We start from the raw sequence: 22,293 nt of genomic DNA, 5'->3' as shown, positions 1-22,293 counted from the left end.
TAGGAGACACCTAGCCAGTATGGTCGAGCAAGATCAGCTAGCCACAGCACGAATGATCCAGCCAGAAGAAATTTATGATAATGAACGTCGGTTGATTTGTGAACTACACAACAAAGGCTACACACAACCGGAAATTGCGCACCGCTTGGGAACCACTCTGTCTACTGTGAAAAAGGTTTTCAAAGAGGAAAAATTAACTGGACGACGAACAGTATTGAGTGTAGAGCAGAGGAAGGAGATCATACAGCTAGCACGACAAAATAAGTCCTGTCGTACAGAAATCGCGAAGCAGTTCAACCTGCACGTGAAGACTGTAAATCGAATCCTTCAAACAGCCAGCCTTACGGAAGAGCAAAACAAAACCATCTTCCAGCTGTTCGATAGCGGCCACTCAAGGTCCGATATTATGCGGGAGGTTAAGTTAAATGGGCGTACCGTAGACGCTGTACTCCGCCGAGCCGGACACAGTTTTCTCGCGCGGGATGGAATTCCTGTCAGTCAGGAGCAGAAACAACAAATAACTGAATGCTTCGAAGAAGGTCACAGTGAGTTGTACATTATGAAAAAGTTCGGCCTTTCGAGAAACAGCCTCAAAATATTGCTGCATCAGAATGGAAAATCATTCTGGGATCGCTACCGGCAGAAGTGCCAACAGGATCGAACTGATGTACTGAAATTTCAAGCAGCGGGATGGTCTGTAAGTACCAAAAAGAAACAACTTACGAGGATTGTGACCGGGAAAACGGTGACGCGTATACTGGAAAATGCCAGTCAAGAATCGATCAGGCCAGCTGAGCGCGTACCAGTCATAGAAACAGACCCGCATTTTCATACTTATGCACTTCCATGCTCTGTCAATGAGATCGCAAAGCTGCCGCAAACGAACGCTGCATTTGGAATTAGCTTATGGGAAGATGTCGTACAAGAACCGACCACTTCGATTGAGCATCCTACGCATAGTGGAGCCGCTACCCAGGTCTGCGGAATCGAGGGGTCTAATGTTCTAGATCATGGTCGAAGCGCACAGCGACCGAGAATTACTGAAAGTGGTCGTCATGATTACGTCCAAGAGTGCCGACGTTTGGATCGGTTATTAGCTGCCAGACGTAGCCCTTCCGGCTGCAAACGGAGCCGCTGGAATTATTCTGGCTCCGGCCACACCGCTACGGATTCGCACGACGAAGATGATTCGACTAAAATGCATGTGTCAGCACATTATGGCGAAGGAGAACAGGAAACTCGGAAGTCCGAGAAAAGCCGGTCTGGTACGTGAGTAACGAGTGACTCTCATAATATTACTCAACACAATTTCGGGCGCAAGTCCACGTTGTAACGGCCTGAGTTACTGAGTATCAGGACAATTACTTATTTAGTTTCTCGTACTTCGAATACATATTTTGCATTTCAAAAACTGTCAGTTTCGTACTCTTATTTGTAACGACTGAGTATCAAGACAGTTGAATTTATTATCATGTCCTTCCAGTTTATCGTACTTCGAATATTTGCATTCATAACATAACACAGTCGCTCTGACTATACACGGAATTATGACGATGACGTTTGCATGATTATAATAGTAATTATTTTTTTGCGAGCCTTGTAAAATTGTTTTACTCCTGGATCCCGTCACTGAAAAGGCGGATGCTGTGCAGCGGGGAGTAGAAAGCAGACAGGAAACCGGCAACAATGGTTCCGTGCTCCTCGATTATTCAGCACCCTTGCAGTGTTATTTTGGTTTATCCGGGTCGGATTTAGTAAGCCTCCGCGTTGGACATCAGCGTACAACCTCTACAGAGAAATGTTCAGCGGATGCTGTAAGCGAGCTCAATGTCGTTCCTGTGCCCACTATAAGTGTACTGGATATTCAACACTCGCTGTCGCCCGAAAAAGAAGCTCATAGCAACAATTCAGAGCATCAAAATAAAGAAACGCACGGTGAGTCGCCTTCTGTACCGGCCGCGAATGCGCCCACCGTTATGCCGGACCAGCTGATCATGGAGGCGCGGGACATATTTACGGAGCCTGGCTACAATCGGTACCACAAATTACAATCCATCGTTGTGCAACTGTGCAGACATGGATGCTCTTATGAATCAATAAAGCAGCAGATCGATGCTTGCTTCATCTCCAACGCCAGGCGGCTACGAAGCCCTTGTGGAGATGCCGAAGAACGAGAAAACAGCCACGTAAGAGCAAATCGATTTGTCAACTGGATGTAAAGTCTTTTACTGCAATGGTAACCTTTTTGGGGGCTTGAAAAAGTCCGCCTTTTGAAACAGCAATGAATATAGATTGAAGATAAACTTCTGTTTTCATCTTTGCCCTCAAGATGCTTAAGCATTTTGTACAAAACTTTATGGCCGTCTTACCTTTACTGTAGCGGCAGGCTCTGAAAGGCTTCCTATATTTTTAGGCTTTACATTCGACTGGATTATGTGGCCCTGACGCATGCCAGGCATCGATAAACGCACAAAGCCAGAGTGGAGCTGACGATGCTGCTGAAACCGAGCAGAACAGACTGGATACACCTGTAAATCGAGGTACTCCGCCCCAATGCCATGTTTCGCCACGACCGGAAGGGATGTCAAGTCAGGAGCGCCAGCGGCTCGTTATATGGTTAGAAAACGAACCTTCACCCAGCACCGGAAGTAAACAATGCAGCAGAAGTCCATCGCTCAATGGCAGTAGCTGTGCCTTTAATGCAAAAAGTTATCGTACGTCTCCCGAGAATGGGTTGGTACAAACGGTGGAAATTCTGCACACCCACGACTGCGGCACCATAGACAGCGGACCGCAAAAAGGTATGTCAAATTACAAATTAAGGTTAGCGAATGCGTTCCTTCAGGATAAAAATAAGATTACATCACGACTGAATCATGTTAAACAATTAAAGCGGTTCAAGATCTGTTATATGAGTATTCCGACTAGTCGGAATTACTGTACGTTTATATGTGTATTCCGACAATATATCCGGAAACTCTTCGATATTATCGTCACTCACGTTGAATTCCGGATAATTAAAGAATAATTCACAGATATTCATGCTTTGACGTGGGCGAGAAACCATTGGCGTTCCCTCGATGATTACTTTGGTATGCAAAGTTATCAGCGGAACAGCGGCACAAAGGATAATTTTATGTTGTCGGATGCCCCAGAAGACTTTGCATCCGACCGAAGCACAGAACCTGATGAGGCTGCAGGTGATTTCCAGAACGGTTCCACAGACAATGCCGCTAGACAAGCGTCATTATTGCCGAACACCGAAACCAACACCGATACCAACACCATCACGGCAAGATATCAATGTCATTTATGCCGCGTGTATTGGGACGATGCAGATCTGTTTTTGTCGCATTTGGCAGCGAAGGAGCATCGTTTTCTACTAGCAAAGGATGTATTTCTGCGTTGCACCGCGTGCACTTTCAGAAGTCGGCGCCCCATGAAAATCGGCCAACACATTATTACGTATCAGTCGCGGAATGCCCTGCGCAATGGCATTATTCACTCAATTGCAGCGGATTAAGTATGTAGAATGCTGATGTCGCCCATGGGCTTTGCTGTAGAAGCATTCTATCTGTAGCAGTTTGCTACTAAGATGGCTGTAGTTTTCTTGGCGATGATGATAAACTATCAGTTGTCGGAAAAGGCAATAAAAAATGGACCACATTTACGAGTAAGCAGGGCACTGTATGAGTATTTCAAAAATCTTGGTGAAAGTAGTAGTATTATAGCTTGTAGGATATTTTAGCTACGGTTTGCATTTCTAAATACGATTTTTAAGTAAATTTACACTAACGCTCTTTTTGTCAGCAGTCGGCGGCACGCCGTTACCTTTCCTGTAAGCTTTCGCCGTTGTTTGCCGTTAATAAATCAAAAATTAAATTCATAGGTATTATTTCAGTTCAAGGGCTGTATGTATGAAATAAGCACAGCAGACGACGGCAAATACTCACGTTTGTGACCGACCAAAACGTCCGCTGGACGTCTTGGTCGTTCAGACCATTATTCGGTTACACTTGTCGGTGCTTCTGGCGCAGATCCCCCTTATATTTTCTTATGCTTGATTCTGTTTTTTTTTTGTGTCGTATTATGTTTTCTTATGTCATCGTATGCTTCTTCTTAAGTCACAGCACTTCTGACTTTATTGCTGACACTGCACTGAAATTATTGTTTCTGCTATGTCGGCAATCAAGTGCTCTCTGTAAGTAGTACTTACATAATATATAATCCATAAACTGTAACGTACGGAACATGTGCCAAAAAGCGCAACACAGTAACACACACCAAAACTGAAAATTGTAGCAGTTTCTACTGAGTAAAAAAAATGTTTATACTTAAAAACTACTTAAAAATGTTTATTGTAATTGAGGGATTCTGTACAGAGTATGTGGTACTTTTAAGAATAATCCACTAACGCTGTATAAGGTGGATTTCTGATATTTGGGTAGATATATAAAAACAATTTTACGCCGATAGCCGAAACAATGCAGTATAACATTTACAGAATCTGCATTACTCTATGAGCTGTTTCCTTAACCGCGGCTACACGCCGGGCGTTGTGAATATGGGTCACCGCCATACTAGTCCGTAATATGCAACCTTTAATTTATTTTTTTGTCATACGTGTCCCCTTTGGACACTTGGCACCATTCTGAGTACAACGGAACAGAACAAACCATACGGGAAGCAGAAAAAATTAGCCAGTGAAAGGTTTCTGAAATGAAAGCTAAATGAAAGTTGTAATGCTACAGACAGAATACGTTTGAACGCTATATGCTATGTCGTAGAACTCTTCCTTGAGTAAGATTGCATTCCAAAAACGTTTAACAGCGTTCAGTTTGCACTTTGCTTCAGTAAATGGGCCCCAGTGCACTCGAAAAAAGATTTTGTGAAGCGCAGTTCTCCTTGTCCAGAGTAATTTTATTCCATAATAGCGCCAGGACCCACGCTACTGGTGAGGGAATGTTTACGTATAATTACACTATATACGTAATCAGTTCCAACCGTAAATTCCAGCCGCCAATGGAAATGAAAAGATGGGCAGCTTGGAACTTTTGTTTTGAGAAACCTAGGAAACCAGAAACAATCGCAACATATACTACACAACCATTTCCAAACCAAACAATTGAGAAGAATTCAGATTAAATGGACATTGCAGTAGCCACCCTCACTTGCTAACTGCTGTTTCCGTTTTTGTTAGTATTATTTCGTGTTTCGAATTACTGAAGTAAGGGAGAGGGCTGAAAATTTATGACAATGCACTTTGTGGGAGTAGGTCACCCAAACCAAATAACAAGAATGGATAAGGATCAAAAGCGACTTTTTCACGAACTACGTAAAGCTGGATCCACTCGGCAGCAAATCGCGGAACGCCTGGGTATCACTTTTGAGTCGCTGAGCAGCCATCTCAAAAGGGAAAAACTAACTTGTCGAACGAAGCTGACTGAGGAGCAGAGTAAAGAGATTGTACAACTTATTCGCCAAAAAGAGTACAGTTTAGCAGAAATCGCGAAAAAATTCAATATTGGCAAGTCGACCGTGCAGCGAGTGCAGAAGCTGATGGACCTTACTGAAGAACAATGCAAGACAATCCTCCAACTATTCCGTCGGGGCTTGTCAAAAGCGGATATTATGAACCAGGTTAATGTAGCAGCGGATGTCGTAGAAGCTGTAATTCAAACAAATGGAAAGAGTTTTGCTGCGCGGAATGGACCGTCACTCATCCCTCCGAAGACGAAAGAAGAGATACTTCGCTGTTTTGAAGAAGGACACAGCGAACCGCACATCAGGGAGAAGTTCGGTTTGTCACCAGCCACCCTCGAATTGTTACTGCGGCAGAATGGGGAAGCATTTCGGGAACGGATCCAACGAAATCACAAGCAAACGCGAGTTGCTGCTCGCAAACTGCGAGCTGCAGGATGGTCATGGAGTGCCATAGCAAAGCAGCTTCAAGTGAGCGTGCCGACGCTAATAAAAATACGGAAAATGTCCAAACAGGAATCGACTAAACCGGAAGAGCGTCCTTTAAACAACACAGAGTCAGCCGAAGAATGCCTACTGGAATCTGTGAGAACCGAAGACAATCCGATTGCAAAGCACCGCAAAGCAAAGCTCCGCAAAGGACAAACGTTGAAAGTTGATGAAGACGACAAAAGTGACACAAGGGAAGGGTGTCGACGGTCGGCTCGGCTGAAGATCAAGCAGCATGGCGTTACCAGAAGTAAACGCCGATATGTCGATTGTTCCAGTTTTGCTAATACCTCGCTGCGTGACGACGGCGAAGCAGCCACAACGGCGATTCATGAATCCGCCCACAACACTGAGGAAATAGATAAAACAGTTGGGAATGACATCCTTCAAGCATCAACAAACACGGATTACGAGAAGAGCTACACTGGTACGTAAAATAACCAACTGCTCTTATGCAGAATGCAATAAAAGCATTCTCTGTATTGTGCTGATTCTGACTATGACCTCGGCTCAGATTTAACCGTATCGTATCTCGCTACAGACTGCAGGCGCGGTCCCAGTACCGCTCGATGTTCTGTCGTGTATAAAGTAAAAGACGTTGATAGCCGAATCTGAAAGCCGAGGTCACATTTGCCAAGAGGTCTGATAGCCGAATCCTCATTGGAAAATGTGAACCAGAGCAAACCGTGAAGTTAATCACATCGAGAACAAATCTCTAGTTTGTTGGAATTATTCAACACTTGATGTTACTCTGGGCACCGCTGCGCTTATATACACTCGGCATACGCAGATGCCTCGCTTTACGTACTCACAGGTACCGAAGAACAATAGGGATAAACTAGCTAGCCTATACACTACGACAGCATAGCACGTGGACGAACCAAAACCTGAGGTCACAACGTACATGAGACCAAAAGGTAGAGCCGCTCGGTTAAGTCACGGTCACGACGAAATGTTAAGTCGCGGTCAAAGTTCTCTGCTGGGGACTTCTGAGAAGACGCGACTCGGAAACGGGGTCATGACTCGAGTAGCTGAAGTAATAAAGATCGCAGAGCAGGGGCAGTATAAGTAGGATCGCAGAGCAGGGGCAGTATAAGTAGTAAAGTAGTACGATGTGGGCGGTCGGTACGCCCGTACACGTCAGTTCTTTCAAGAACCTTTCCGTGAATGTTTGAAGCAACCGCCGTAAAACGCTCAGATTGTTACTATGTAGCCTATGTACGGTATATCGCAGTTTGTTTAATCGTTTCGCAACAGATTACTGTCCTAAAGCACGCCTTACTAGTATTTCGCGTAATTACTTAATGCACTTGCTGCTGAATAGTCGTTTTATGTACTCTGTAAGTCTGTAAACATGTTAGCTGAATTGTACCTGATTCTCTTCTGTCCATTTTAGTCGCGGAAGATGAGGATGCACCTCAGCAAGACGAAGAAAACAGCCGTGCTGATTCGGCGTCTCCGTGTGAATGTGCGCCAGATTTGATCATTTGGTCTGGACGTCAGCGTGCTGTGACCGTTACAGAGGAACCATCGGCGGACGCCGTGGGCCAGCCAGCGGCCAATACGTTCGCCCGTCACATTACACAAATACCGGAAAAGCAGCGATCGCCATCACCCAATGGAGATACGCGAAGCACCCTTCTAGTTTCTCCAAACAGTCAACATAGCAACAGCACTGAAACATGCAGTGAGCCGTTTTTTGTGTCGATATTCGAGCCACCCACCCTATTGACAAACCCGATCATCCAAGAACAGGAAATGGATGCGGGCCGGGAAGAAACTGAGTTCTACGAATTTCAGGCCGTTCTTCTACAACTGCGCGAAGAGGGATGGTCGTATAAAGCAATACGGCAGCATATTGAAGGTTCTTTCCTTCCCGACGCTCTCTCACTTCACGATGCCAACGGAGACACCGAAGAAAAGATCCAAGGCAGCCACAAAGAAACATCCTTGACTGGTCGGCCGTCTGATGTAAGTTACCCCATTTTATAAAAATGTTGTTTTCTTATGGTGCCGAATTTTTAAAATAGATAATGTTGAGCAGGAGAGAAACTGTAGTAATAATTAATTATCAAATATACTTTGATTTGTTTCATATTTCGCTCACTTTAATTACCGGTGCATGATTTAATATTTCTCTCCCCAGGTATCAAAAGTCCCTAGCAAAATTAAACTCATAGAAATGGCTACGTTTCATAGTAAAACTTCCATTTTAACGCATTAACGTCAATACATGATTATAAAAACACAACCGGCATAACAGGACATGGACCGGTGCAATGGAGGAAGGACGGATCCTCCATGCATTCATGATTCAACATACAAAGTAGCTTTTGAAATACCGTATTAAATTTGTTTTGAACGAATATTCGATTTGTTCGGGTTACACAAAGTAGCGAAAAAACGAGCCAAAAGGAAAGTCGAGCAAATATCAGCAGTTCATATAGCACGCCGCGCGTTTCGGTGGTGTGACCGGTGAGGAAATTATGAAACCATTTAATTAAAGTGACCGAAATAGGGGAAAAATTAAAGTATATACGATGGAAATTAACTATAAACTATACTTCGCTTCTACTCACGTTCCGACCGCTTACAGATTACACTTTAGCGTTCCGTCCACCCGATTGCATTTGTAGCCCCTGTAGTGCGCGGCTACGTGGTTATTAACAGCTGACTGCAAAGTGCAGTTTGTTTTTCATCAGCACGTTCAATTTAATTCTCCAAGACCAAAGTATTTTAGTACTTCTATTGTTCGTTTCTCACAAACTGCTTATCATTTTGCAGTTTTGTTTCTTTATTTGTTATCGTGTGTACAAATCTGTTTGAAAGCGCGGCGCCAGCTAATGCTACTTTTGTGACTGATGGAATTATGGACCGGGAGAATCGTCTTTATCTGGCCGTGCAACAGGTTCGTAATGGGACGTTCTCTTTGCGTGCTGCAGCGAAACTTTACAGGATTCCAAAAACCACGCTTCGAGATAAAGTTCAAGGGAAGCCTGCGCAGACGAGAGGTTCTTGGAGCAGAAAGTTCACCGATGCTGAAGAAACGTACCTGGCTAATTTTCTACTGAAATGCGCGGATATTGGCGTGCCTATGAACAAGTCGTTTTTGAGAAGGCTCGTGGTTAACATCGCGCTGCAGAAAGGCATGGGAGCGACGTTTAGCCACGCCTGGTTAGATCGATTCCTAAAGAGAAATCCCGAGATTTCATATCGCGTAACCCATGGGGTTAACAGGAAAAAGTGTAGAGAGTGGACCGCGGAGACTTGCCAGGGATGGGTGACGCTGCTGAGTGAACTGCACATCGACGGATGGCTGGACGATGCAAACGGGATTTGGAACTTAGACGAGAGTGCCTTTTCTACCGCGGAGAAAGTGGATTTTGTTTTTACTCGGAAGGGGACTAAGAATATCCTGTCTTATTATGATGGGAATGATCGCGAACTTATTACAGTTCTGGCCGGAGGAAATGCAGCAGGGTTTATTCTTCGACCGTTGATTTTGTACGATGGTAAAATGCATTTGACATCGCGAATTGCTGGCACAGAGGATCGTTGTTGGTTGGGTGTGAACCGGTCCGGAATCATGGATAATGATGTTTTCCTGGAGTACTTCGAGAAAGAAGTGATCCCTAATATGACTGCTGAAAAGGTAAGCCAAAAATTAAAAATTCAGTGAATAATTCATATGAAAATATTCATAAAATTTTTTGATAATTTAATTTTGTATTTTGTGTAGAATCTGGTGATGCTGGACGGGCACAGCTCCCACGTGTACAACGAAGAGTTTCTGCTGAAGTGCGTTCAGTCCGAAAAAAATATTCGCGTTGTGATTTTTCCGGCGGGACAAACAAGCAAGACTCAGCCACTAGATCTCAAGGTGTTCGGTCCTGTAAAGCGTGCATGGAAAAATGTGCTGCGCGAAAAGAATTTGTCAGTCGCATCCGTTGGGGTATGTGAAAAGTTTGTTTTTCATAAATTTGTTCATTTTATATAAATTATTATTGGTTTTATTATCAGGTGTCCAAGCAGAACTTTGCTTTTGAGCTGATGAATAACTGGAAAACATTTAATATGGACAGGAACATAGTATCGGGTTTTGCTGCTGCGGGCATTTATCCTTACGATCCAGCTGTTGTGTGTAAAGATTTTCCGGGAGTCGCACCAGAAACCCAACCTGTAACCAGTCTCCCTGCAAGTGTAATTTATGCTGAAAACTTTGTGGAAATTCGTCAGGTTTTTCGTAATATTCATGCCTACACTGAAAGCCAGATCAACCAGATTATGGAATTTTCCAAGCGCGTTTTGGATGGCTTCGTTCCCTTGCAGTCGGCTGAGACAGCAGCAAAAGAATACAAAGAGCTGTTGAACGTTGAGCGTCCAGCGAAAAGACGGTATAATAAAGATGCGCGACTGGACACTCAGATGGGAGCTATTGCAACTGAAAGTGCATTTTTGGACGCACTGAAAGAGAAATCGGATAACAAAAAACGCCGCCAGAAGAAATCCAACAGTTCGCAAATTAAGTGACGAGTGTCTTTCACATGCTGGGTTAAATTTTTATTTTACGGTGATTAATTTACGGTGATAATTCTAGTAAATCAAAACTAATTAAGGAATTGGTTATTATTAATTAATTTGGTGATAATTGGTGATTTTAATTGGTGATAATTCCTTGTTTTTATATAGCAAATTTGGATGGATTCGTTGATCTCTAAATTTTTGTAACTTTGTTTTCTGTTAAATTTATTTGTTATTCCTTGTTGCATTCGTTTTGGAAATAAACGCTTCTACTGGTTACAAATTAAGTACGTTTATACTTTATAGTATTATAAACTAGTTTTTATATGGGCCCATGCGGGTAATCTGAAATCATGGGTGGACGGAACGTGAAGGTGTAATCTGTAAGCGGTCGGAACGTGAGTAGAAGCGAAGTATGTGTAGACATCGTGACACATGCGTGTCATTGCATATATTAGCAAAAGAGATCCCATGCAAAAAAAAATGGCTCTAAGTATGAAAAATATTTCATTTTTCAGGGTTCGCAATTTTTAAAATCTGTAATGTTGGGCAGGGGCAAAATTGTAGCAAAGATTAACTATGCAAAGAATTGTCTGATGCAAATGAGCTGTACATATCTATACACGGTAGCAAAAGAGATCCAGTATGAAGGTTGCTTCAGCTCTTATCGGTCGTGCAATCATTGCGATCCAAGGCTTTGTTGAAATCTACCGTTAAGCCGGAATTGTAATTTTTTTCTGACTATATGTATTATGTGGTTTTTAACACATTCGCCATATTTGGAAGGTTCATTCTACGACAGCAGTATGCGACCGTGATACACTCGTCGCAGCGGAAACCGCGTTATGCCTGTTCCAAGCTGAAAATGCTGTCAGTACCCAGCCACTGAGCTCGGACACAGCAGCAGATACCAGCACTGTGTCACTGTTGCTAGCAACGCCGCAGCCAGAGCAGATTCCAAATGGGGGACAGGAACAGTCTGATTTGACGCCAACAAACAAGCATCCGCTTAGCGCCGAAAGTCAACAGCCCAGCTCTAGTTCGGCTCCCGATTGCAACTATGATGCAGAATTTCATCCCGCAATTGCCGATACTGAATCAGTAAAAACCGGGGATGTTGAGCAAATTGACGCATGCTGCACCAGCGAAATCCAGAAAGGTACGTGTACTTTGAGGTGAAGTCGATATGTTTCACTAAGATAATGTGCTCCGTGCTGCATGCAGTTAAAGATTTAATCTTAAAAAGACTAGAGTAATTACACTGGGGATTAGTGAAGTAGTAAGTTCCCATGTGATAATTCACTGTTCACGTCGGTCAAAACTTTGGCTTGCGCCAGAACATTTAAATGCAAAACTCTAGTTCAGAGGTCTAACAAGCTTTTCGTGACTGCAACGCACTATCATAACGAGCAACCCAGAACGGCACCTCTTAGATACATTTTCTTTTGTATCGATTTTGTTTAACAGATTTTTGTCCTGTAACCAGAAAAACACGCGAAATATGGTAAACAATCATTTCCAAAACAAGAACTGGGCAGACGTCACATTTAAGGGATACTGCTGTAGTTGCAGTTTCTAGTTGCAGCTTTCGTTTTTGTTTGTGCACTTCCGTCCTCGACTTCCATAATGTTTTCGATAATCGCTTTTCTGAAAAAGGCGGAGAGTGGGCTGAAAATCTGTAATAAACACTTTGTTTGAAGTAGGACACCCCCTCCAATCCACAAGAATGAGTAAGGACAAAAAACGGCTATTCTGCGAACTACGTAACGCCGGCTGCTCTCGGCATCAAATCGCGGAGCGCTTGGGTATCACTTTTGTTTCTCTGAACTACCTTCTCAAAATGGAAAAATTAACATGTCAAACTAAGCTGACGGAGGAGCAGAATAAAGAAATCGTGCACCTTATTCGCCAAAAAGGTTACAGTGCAGCAAAAATTGCGAAGAAGTTCAACATTAGCAAGTCGACCGTGAGTCGAATGGCCGGTCTTTCTGAAGAGCAAAAGAAAACAATCATGCAGCTATTCTATCGCGGTTACTCAAGAGCGGACATTATACGCAATGTTAACGTTGCAGCTGATGCCGTAGACGCTCTAATTCAACAAAGGAAAATGAGTTTTTCCGCGCGGGATAGATTTCCTATCAGTCTGAAGCAGAACGAAGACATACTTCACTGCTTTGAAGAAGGTCACAGTGGGCGGTACATCATAGAGAAGTTCAGTATATCAGAAGCCACCCTTGAAATGTTGCTGCGACAGAATGGAAGAACATTTCGGGAACGCACCCAACGAAGTCACAAGCAGGCGCGAGTTGCTGCTTTCAAGCTCCGAAAAGAAGGATTGTCATGGGGTGCTATAGCCGAACAGCTTCAAATGGGCAGGAGGACGCTGGGAAATATTCGGAAAACACCCGGCGAGGAATCGATCAAACCGAAAAACGTTAGATTAAGCAATACAAAGTCAGCCGAGGAATGGGTACTGGAATCGGATAGAGTCGAAGATAATCCGACGGCTCAGGCATCGCTGGTGGATGAGGACGACATAAGCGTTACGGGTAACGGGTGTCGAAGATCGGCTCGGGTGAAGGCCATGAAGCATCGTGTTCCAGGCAGTAAACGTCGACATGCCGATTCTTTCAATGGTGATAATTTCTCTGCGCATGACAACGTCAAAGCAACCACAGCGGAAATTCATGTATCCCCCAACAACACCGAAAATGTAGACGAAATGCCTGCAATACCTGCGAGGGACATCAATGAAGCTGCAAGGGATACGGGCTCCGAAAACAGCCAAACTGGTACGCATGTACATTGGCAAAAGGTTCTTAACAAAGGTTCTTAACATGCCAAAAATTACTCAACATCGTGCTATCTCTATCTAAGTGCTAACAATTGACATCCCACATTGTTAAAACTGACATTAGCTGTCACTATAAAAACATATGACAGTGATAAGGTCGCCCCCAACTAATTCGTTGCATGTTAGCATTTTCTGCCGACCAGGCAAGCCGATTCTTCGTGGTAACGGTATTTGCAGCGGCTCGTATAAAAGGAGTCATCACGTGCATGACACATACAGTACTACTGGCTTTAGGAGGCTAATGTTTTGACCACAAACGGTTCATTTATTCTTCTTACTTTCTAAAACAAACAGATAAACTGTTTTAAAGCTGAGCCGTCATGGCGAGCAGCAACAGAATTGCTTTGATGCTTTCTTTGAAGGAAATTATCACCTGACCGGTATGGCCTAGGCAACGGGTCGACTGTGTCCGCGGTATCCTGATGTCCGGTCCCCGTTGTGAATTCCGTTATACTCCGAACTTTTTGCGTAAAGAAAATATTATGTATGTGTCTAGTGTTTAAAAGTTCAGGAGACAGGCAGGTAGACTGTTGCAAGGTAGCTCGCTACCTTGACCAGCAAGGTAGCTCGCTACCTTGACCAGCAAGATAGCGAGGAGCGACAATTAGAGTAGTGCCCGTAAACGTTTGCGGGCTTGGCTACTCAATAAACAATCAATCAATCAATGTGGATCTGACCTTATCTTTACTCTCGTTAAAATTTTTCAGCACGCTTTAAACTATTAACGGCATCACCGCATTTCTACTTACGGCAGATCGGGCAGAATAATGGTTTCATATAAGCAGGCTGAATCGTTCCTGATTTATTTTTTGTTCTTTTTAGCCACGGAAGAGGATGATGCACATCAGCGTGGCGCAGAAGTCAGTCCGGGAACCAGCGATGGTGATTCCGCGTCTCCATGTGAGTGTGAGCCGGATTTGGGAATCTGTGGGTCTGAATGTCCGCCTGTTATGACCTCCATAGAGAAATTCTTAGCGGGCACCATGAACAAAGAGCCTATCGCTACGTCTGCGCTCGACGATGACATGTTAGAAATAACAGATAACCAACGGCCGTTATCACCCGATGGTGATGCGTGTGGTATCCTTCCAGTTTCTCCAGATAATCAACATAGCGAAACCATTGGAACATGCAGTTTGCCGTCCATCGTGCCAGTATTCGATCCACCCACCCCAATGCCAAACCCGTTTACGCAAGAACGCGAAATGGTTACTGACCGGGACGAAAATCGATATCAGGAATTCCAATCCGCTGCTGTGAGACTGCGCGAACAGGGACACTCTTACGAAGCAATACTGCAGCACATCAAAGCTTGTTTCCAATCCGATGCCTTATCACTCGAAGATGCCTGTGAAGGAACCGGGGAACCGGTGGAAAGCAGCCACAAAGAACCATCCGTCATTTGTCAGCGCTCTGATGTAGGTTGAACAATTGTCTAAGAGTTTTGCTTTTTCATGCTGCCAAATTTTTTAAATTTTTAATGTTGGGCAAAAGTAAAATTGCAGCAAAGAATATGAGAAAAACGAGCTATACATATCAGCTTTCCAGTCCGATGCAGGACACTAACATAGATTTGTACAGTATATATCTACGATTGCATATTGCAAAAGAAATCCAGTGCAAGGAAGTGGTTGCTTCAGCTCTTATCGGTCGTGCGATTCTAGGCTTTGGTGGCAAGAATTATAAAAATGATTTTTTCGGGATATCCTGCCTGGATTTTGACAAATGCATTATATTTTGAGGTTCAACCTGTGACAGCAGTATGTGACCGTGATGCATGCGTCATTGCGGGAACCGCCTTATGCCCGGTGGAAGCGGAAGATGTTGCCAATGCCGAGCCGCCGAGATCGGGCACAGCCGCAGATTTGAGCACTGTGTCACTGTTGCAAGCAAGGCCGCAGCCAGAGTGGATCTCGGATGAGGGGCACGAACAGTCTGATTTGACGGCAAACAACGAGCATCCGCTTAGCGCCGAAAGTATCCAGCCGTGCTCTCCATCTTCTCCCGATGGCAACTGCAATACAGAAGTTCCTGCAGCGATTGGCGATATTGAAGCAGTAAAAAACGGGAATGCTGAGCAAATGGACGCATGCTGCACCAAAGATGCCCAGGAAGGTGTGCACTTTGACATTGATTTAAAGTGGAATGTTTTCACAGTTTACGAGACTAGTTAAACCGAGGATTTACTAATTATGTAATCATCGGCAGCTCTGCAAGATGAAGAAAACATCCGCGGTGATTCGGAGTCTCCGTGTCAATGCTCGTCAGATCCGGAAATCCTTCGCTCTGGACGCCAGAGTGCCATGACCTCTACAGAGGAATCCTCAATGGAAGCCGTGTTCGAGCAGCCTATCGTTAATTCGGTCGACTCTCACATTAAAAAAATAGCGGATATTCAGCGGCCGCCATCACCATGTATTGATACAGGTAACATCCTTCCAGTTTCTCTACACAATCAACAGAGCAATAACGCTGGAACGTGCGATGAGCCATGCATCGTGCTGCCATTCGATCCGCCCACCCCATTGCCAGACCCGCGAGAACTGGAAATGGCTGCGGATAGCCACGAAAATAAGTTTTACGAATTCCGTGCCGTTGTTGCACAATTGCGCGAACAGGGATTTTCGTATGAAGCAGTAAGGCAGATAATCGAAATTTCCTGCCAACCCGACGCCTCGTTACTGCAAGATGCCAGTGGAGGTACTGAAGAAGCGGTCGAAGGCAGCCCCGAAGAAGCACCCTCGATTGGTCGGCCGTTTGATGTAAGATGTCCCAGTTTTTTAAATTTTGTTTTCTCATTGTGCAAAACTTTATATTTTTGGGCAGATGAAAAACAGTAAAAATTAAGTATTTATACTAGTTTGCAGGGAAAGGGAACAGTCTGATGAAAATGCACAATACAGACACATACTCGTACATGCATATCATTACATATTGCAAAAGAGATCATTCGCAAAGAAAGAGCTCTCAATATGTGAAACTTTTGTTTCTCAAGGTGCGAAATTTTTTAAAATACGTATTTTTGGGACGGAGTAAAATTTTAGCAAAGAATAATTACTTATGTATAAAGAAAAGAAGCTATGCATGTATTAGTGCAAGATCTATACCGTACCAAGTGCGGCGCCCCATAGTTTTCAGATCTCAATAACCGAGCAAATTTTTTTAAAAATTGAACAGCGCCACACGATCCGCCTCGATCCAGAACTGGGCCACATGCTTTTCGTTTTTAAATTCCCTAGACCGGAAACTGGCCGGCACGATGCCGGAAGCGATCCATTCTACTTTCCGGTTTGACAATACGTTATTATTTATTAGGCACACTAATTAAAACCGAAAAATATTTTATAAATATTATTGTACTTAATTTCGTACAACACCAAACATCAAAATCTCTCTATCATGAGTGAGTGACCGAGCTACCGAGCTAGTAGACAAATTTCGTTGCTGCAGCCATCGAAATTTACGGACCTTATGGAGACGGTACTAAAAAGCTAGTGGAAACGGTTGGAAAGGGTATAGCAACTTCAACTGGCCAAAAGCGGGCGAAAAAGTTTTTTAAACAGCGAATATCTATGCAAATACAACGGGGAAACGCGATTTGTGTAATGGGTACGATCCCCGATCAGGATAGCATAGAGGAAGTGTTTCTTTTGTAAATGCCGGTTTGGTCTGGTGCATAGTTTGTACCCGTACCATGTTACTTATTAAAGGTTTTGCCGTTAGTAGACAAAACTCTTGAGATCGGGTACGAAATGAATCGTATCAATCGAAATCCAGATTGTACTGAGTTAATAATAAATAGCAACTATTAACATTTGCACACTTTTCACAGCCTCTGAGGCGCATTGAGTCTCTTTAAAATGCGTATCTCGAAATGCAGTTAATACCAACTATTCTTGAAAAAATCTCTTTCCTGCTTGTCTACATTAAGATTACACGAACGCGTCAAACGTAACGGTTTTAGAAAACCAGATTTTAGAGACTTCCGTTGCGCGACGCAGGCAGCAATGCCCAATGTGGCAGCGTGCTTTGGCTCACACTTGGGAGTTTATGAAATGTTCGATTCTTTTGATTTTTGATTCTCGAGCGAAAGCGTGTCTTGACGTTTAAGTCCATACGGATGACTGGGGCAGCACAGGAGAGGTGTACAGTGCGACATCAAACTTCCCTTATATTGCACAATATCTGTGGATCGAATATAAGAGGCTGCTTCATTGTCAATAATTATCGATAGTGCGATTCAGTGCTTTGTTAACATTTACCGTCAACTGTTAAGCCAGAATTATGTACTTTTTTCGGGATATCTTAACTGGGTTTTGACAAATTCATTATCTTTTGAGGTTCAAACTGCGACAGCAATATGTGACCGCGATACAAGCGTCGCAGCGGGAACTGCCTTACATCCGTTCGAAGCCGAAGAGGTTCTTAATACGGAGACGCCGAGATCAGACACAGTCGCAGATTCCAACACTGTGCCAATGTTGCTAGCACCGCCTCAACCAGAGCAGATCCTAAATGAGGGACACGAGCAGATTGATTCGACACCAACAAATAAACATCCGCTTAGCGCCGAAAGTGCGCAACCCGCCCCTAGTTCGTCTCCGGATCGCAACCATGATGCTGAAGTTCATGCTGCGATTGCCAGTAGTGAATCAGTAAAAACCAGGGAAGCTGAGCAAATGAATGTATGCTGCACCAGTGAAGCCCTGAAAGGTATGTGTACTTAAGACTTTGAGTTAAGCCGAATGATTTCACAGCTAACGAGACTACTTAAACTGAGGATTTACTAATTACCGTTTAAATGTGATCGTTCACATCGGTCAAAACCTTGGCTTGCGCTGCGTAATTCAAGATAAGGAAAAACAGTTTTGCAGAAAATCCCACTCAAATGTGCGCTGGTTATCGTTGGTGTTCCTTCGACGATTATTTTGGTATGAGGCATTATCAGCGAAACACTGCACACGAAGACAATCCTGTGGCGCAGAAAATTACGGAAACCATTCCGCCTAGTCCACACACAGAACCAACGGAACTTGCAGATGCAGGTGCGGACCTTCGACACAGCTCTACAGAAAATACCGTTCAACATTCATCGTTGTCGGCAAACATCGATATCATGACAGCGAAATATCAGTGTCATATATGCCGAGTATCATCGGACGATGAGGATCTGTTTTTGTCACATTTGGCTGCTCCGGAACATCGTTGCATATTGGCAAAAGGAGTGTTCTTGTGTTGCACGGGATGCGCCTTTAAAAGCCGGAAACCCATGAAAATGGGTCAACATATTATTACGTACCAGTCACGGAATCTTCAAGACAATGCCACTATTCACTCAGTTGCAAGGGACTGTGGACTTGGCACAAATTCGTGACAAAATGCTGGCTGGTGGTCTGGCTGCAAGCTTTTGCTATTCTGTTTTTGTTTGATTCTCACCATTTAAATGTTCACTTTTTTCAAATTTAATTTTAAGCTTCCGTTGCCCGCATAGAAATTTCACGACTGACAATCAGTGGTAAATGTTCAGTTCTGTATAAATTTTGTGTTAGTGAAAGTATTTGGATTTTGGTTTTAAGTTAACATTACCCTACCAACATTTTGCGCATCTCGCGTTAGTTTACTGAAACAGTCGAAAAAATGCAGTAAAATATTTCTGCGCCGAAGAACTTATAAGAGCTGCATTGGTATGTGAGCTGCTTCCTTCACCACACTGCCACGGCGGGCCCTTTGAGCAGGGAATACCGCATTGGGAGTTCAAAATATACAATGGTTGTGCTGAACTGTTGTACGAACATGATAGAATGTCGGCTGGAAATTTGCGCTTCAAAAAAATCCGAATTTTCTCCTTAGCGCAGCGATGCACAACTGGTTTCAGCGAAAATAAGACCGGCGTTTTTAATCGTAAGGTCACTGATGCAAAGAACGAATTTCGTTACTCGGAAGGCTTCCGGCTCGGCTGACCGGCTGGCATGCTGCTTCAGAACTGTTGCGCAACTTTCTTAGAACGTGGCAAATTTTTTAGGAACGTGGCGCCGGGGGATAAGGAGATATGGGCAATAAAGTTGTACGTATATTCTATGGTTTTAGATTACAAATATCATCTGGTCGGTCGCGGAAGCGCTCGACCAGTTGCGTTTTTGCGCGATCGACCAGTTGCGTTTGTGGCAGAACTTTTGCAGAACATTCCATTGAGTAGGATTAATAATATTAAATTTCGAAATTATTTTATGAATCTTAGGCTAGTCAGACGTTTTTCAAAACCTAAAGCTGAATTTCGAATTAGGAGTTAATTTTATTGGAAAAAAAGTCAAAATTAGGCATCTGTCCTGTCATAATATTACTAAACAAATTAGTTTAGTAATATTATGGTCCTGTAACTCCTGTTCATAAAGAAATGCGCTACTTTTAATCTTATTATGGTGTGCAAGAAACATTATTATATTACTGCTGTTCGATGGCTACCATTCCTGGATGGACGAATACGGCGAATACGCATGCATAATGATTGATTATTGCTCTGGGCCAAGCAAGCCATTGCACTGAGCTAACAGACGCCCGACGGTAAACTGTATGGTCATCTATTCATCCGACCCGATTTAGGCAGCCAACAGCATGAGCCGATTCAACCGAGTGGGGAAAACTTTGCTCTCTGCGGTAGAGTAGTATTCGAACTTCGGTGCAGAAAGTGATCGCGCCTATTAAACTGCGCAGTTTCTTCGTAATTAACTTGCCTTACGAAAAGCAACTGTAAAAGTGTGTTATGATAAAAATATTGGCACCCTTATCCTTATTTCGAAGTATGGAAACGTACGAATGTAATTGCAAGTACTTGTATGTAGGTAGTAGGTACCCCTAAATAGAATAATTTATATCGGCTCTGCCTTTTCAGATAATTAGCTCCAGTCTACTGAATTGCTTTACTACCGGAATCGAATAGTTGCCATTTGCACATTTTGATTTGATAACGTTCTGATTCACCAGGAATTATGATCAATTTATTTAGCTCCTCTTACTGCACGGGAATCCGATTAATATAATTAAAGATCAGACCGCAAAATCCGATTATCGTGGTATATCGACCGTTCTCTCGAGGGGATTCTACGTGGCACTGGCGACCGGAACACCAATAGCTGTTACCAATGGTAACTACAATACAACGCAGTAAGTGATTACGTCGCACATATTTTTAACCACTGGGAATGCGTTGGAGCTCTACTCGTATACACCGAATAGTGAGCCGCTATGTTAGGAGATAAGAGTATATCCCGAGAAGTGAGCCACCCGGATCCCGAGAATGGAGCCAAGTGTTTTTCTTGATTTTGTATTTTGATCGATTTTTTTGTGATACAAAGAACTTATCAACGTTGCCACTTTTCAAAAAAAACATCTCTCAAAATTTGTTATGCATTTTTAAAATAGTAACGAGGCGGACTATGTGGCGCAGGACCCCGCTTACTCGGGCGGGCTCATTTCAAAGCAAGGGGGAAACGGCTTTTGGCTGTCAAACTATTCATTTTAGTCAATTCAGTCTCCCTGATTGCGAATTTAATGTCAGAAAAATACAGTACTTGTCAGTTTCGTCGCAAGATTTGAGCCACTGCACTACGCTTTATCATCTAAAGCGTACGCTTAGAAATGGTGTAGCTTACAAATCTTTGCGACGACACGTGCAAATAATTTTCTGACATCAGAATCGCAATCATGGAGACGGAATTGACTGAAATGAATAGTCTGACAGCCGAAAGCCGTTCCCCGTTTGCCTTGAACTGCGCCCGCCCGAGTATTCGAAAAGAGGGTCCTGCGCCCAATAGCCGCCGCATTATTTTTTTTAAAAATCCAAAAAAAATTTGAAAGTTGTTTTTTTTCTAAAGAAGCAACGTTAATAAGTTCATTTTAGCCCAAAGAACCGATCGAACAACAAAATCAAGAAAAAACGTACCATCGACTTGGAAAACCGGGTGGCTCGCTACCCGTAATATAGTCCTATCTTCCATTAATATATTGACTCACTGCTGGGTCGACATTATACGATTTTTATTAGCGCAAGCCAGTTTCACTCGTACAGAATATAAAGAGAATAAAAATAATTATTCTCTTTATATTCTGTACGAGGTAATGATTAGTTTCACTAGAAAGGTAATATAACGATTAATGCGCGCTTCCAGTACGTACCACTTACCAGCATCGCATGTTGGCGAAGGTTTAATACCGTATGGCGTATTATGCTTGAGCCACCAAGTGCGCATTACCGGTTGAGCCGCCCATTTTGCGATGCCGTTAACGATAAAAGTTAGTAAGATATTAGCCAGAATATTAAAATTAATAAACTTTATGTCAGACAGAGGATTAGCAATACTGGTATCTAACCCAAAACGGCTTTTTCTATTTAGATTTTCCTCTGTAGATAACCAGAGCTAATCGCAACATATGCTTTAGAAACTGCAATCCTTTCCAAAACTATAACAGAGAAGAGCTCAGATCTGAAGAGCAGCCAAAGTTAGTAGTGAGCAGCGCTCAACCTCGTCGCCGCAAAGCAAAACCCCTTCCTTTTCGCAATGTCATTTCGAACTGTTTTCACACAATTGTTGGCATATGCTGATATTTTGAAAATAAAACAAACTAGGTTATCATGTATGGGCGCCGTGAAATAAGATACCTCCACTCCTTTTGCCAAGAGCTGCACCTTTATAGCTGTTTATAGCTGTCACCGGGAAACGCTGGCTCCAGTCTGTTCGCCCTATTGCACTGATTATATTGCATTCAGAATAGAGTTAGTTACTATGTACATCATTCGACAATATCTCTCGATTCATCATGCGTCTTGAATTATGATTTATTCATTCGATTTAGACTGCTGTGGAACTTTTTGTGAATAAAAAACAGAGAGAATAATTAGAGAGCATAGTACCTTTCCACCGTGATACACCGGCCGTCAGTAGCGAAAGGAC

General features: G+C 43.2%; 1 protein-coding gene across 1 annotated transcript; it reads left to right on the top strand.

Moving 5' to 3' along the window:
* Window positions 1-8,535: 8,535 nt before the first annotated feature.
* Window positions 8,536-10,849, top strand: LOC129592252 (uncharacterized). Its single transcript, XM_055488243.1, has 3 exons — window positions 8,536-9,622; window positions 9,710-9,922; window positions 9,991-10,849. Exons 1-3 carry the CDS (start codon window positions 8,840-8,842, stop codon window positions 10,498-10,500), a joined length of 1,506 nt encoding a protein of 501 aa, XP_055344218.1. The 5' UTR covers window positions 8,536-8,839; the 3' UTR covers window positions 10,501-10,849.
* The last annotated feature ends 11,444 nt before the right edge of the window (window positions 10,850-22,293 follow it).

This window comes from Paramacrobiotus metropolitanus, unplaced genomic scaffold, assembly GCF_019649055.1.
Source record: "Paramacrobiotus metropolitanus isolate TYO unplaced genomic scaffold, Prichtersi_v1.0 Parri_scaffold0000051, whole genome shotgun sequence".
Lineage (NCBI taxonomy): Eukaryota > Metazoa > Tardigrada > Eutardigrada > Parachela > Macrobiotidae > Paramacrobiotus > Paramacrobiotus metropolitanus.
This window is presented reverse-complemented; position numbering and strand designations above follow the sequence as displayed.

What these genes read in the sequence shown, in the direction of transcription:
- LOC129592252 (XM_055488243.1), top strand. Translation starts at nt 8,840, where the DNA reads ATGGACCGGGAGAATCGTCTTTATCTGGCCGTGCAACAGGTTCGTAAT. An exon ending in CTAATATGACTGCTGAAAAG is followed by an intron (nt 9,623 to 9,709) that starts GTAAGCCAAAAA and finishes TATTTTGTGTAG; the next exon opens with AATCTGGTGATGCTGGACGG. An exon ending in TGTCAGTCGCATCCGTTGGG is followed by an intron (nt 9,923 to 9,990) that starts GTATGTGAAAAG and finishes TTTTATTATCAG; the next exon opens with GTGTCCAAGCAGAACTTTGC.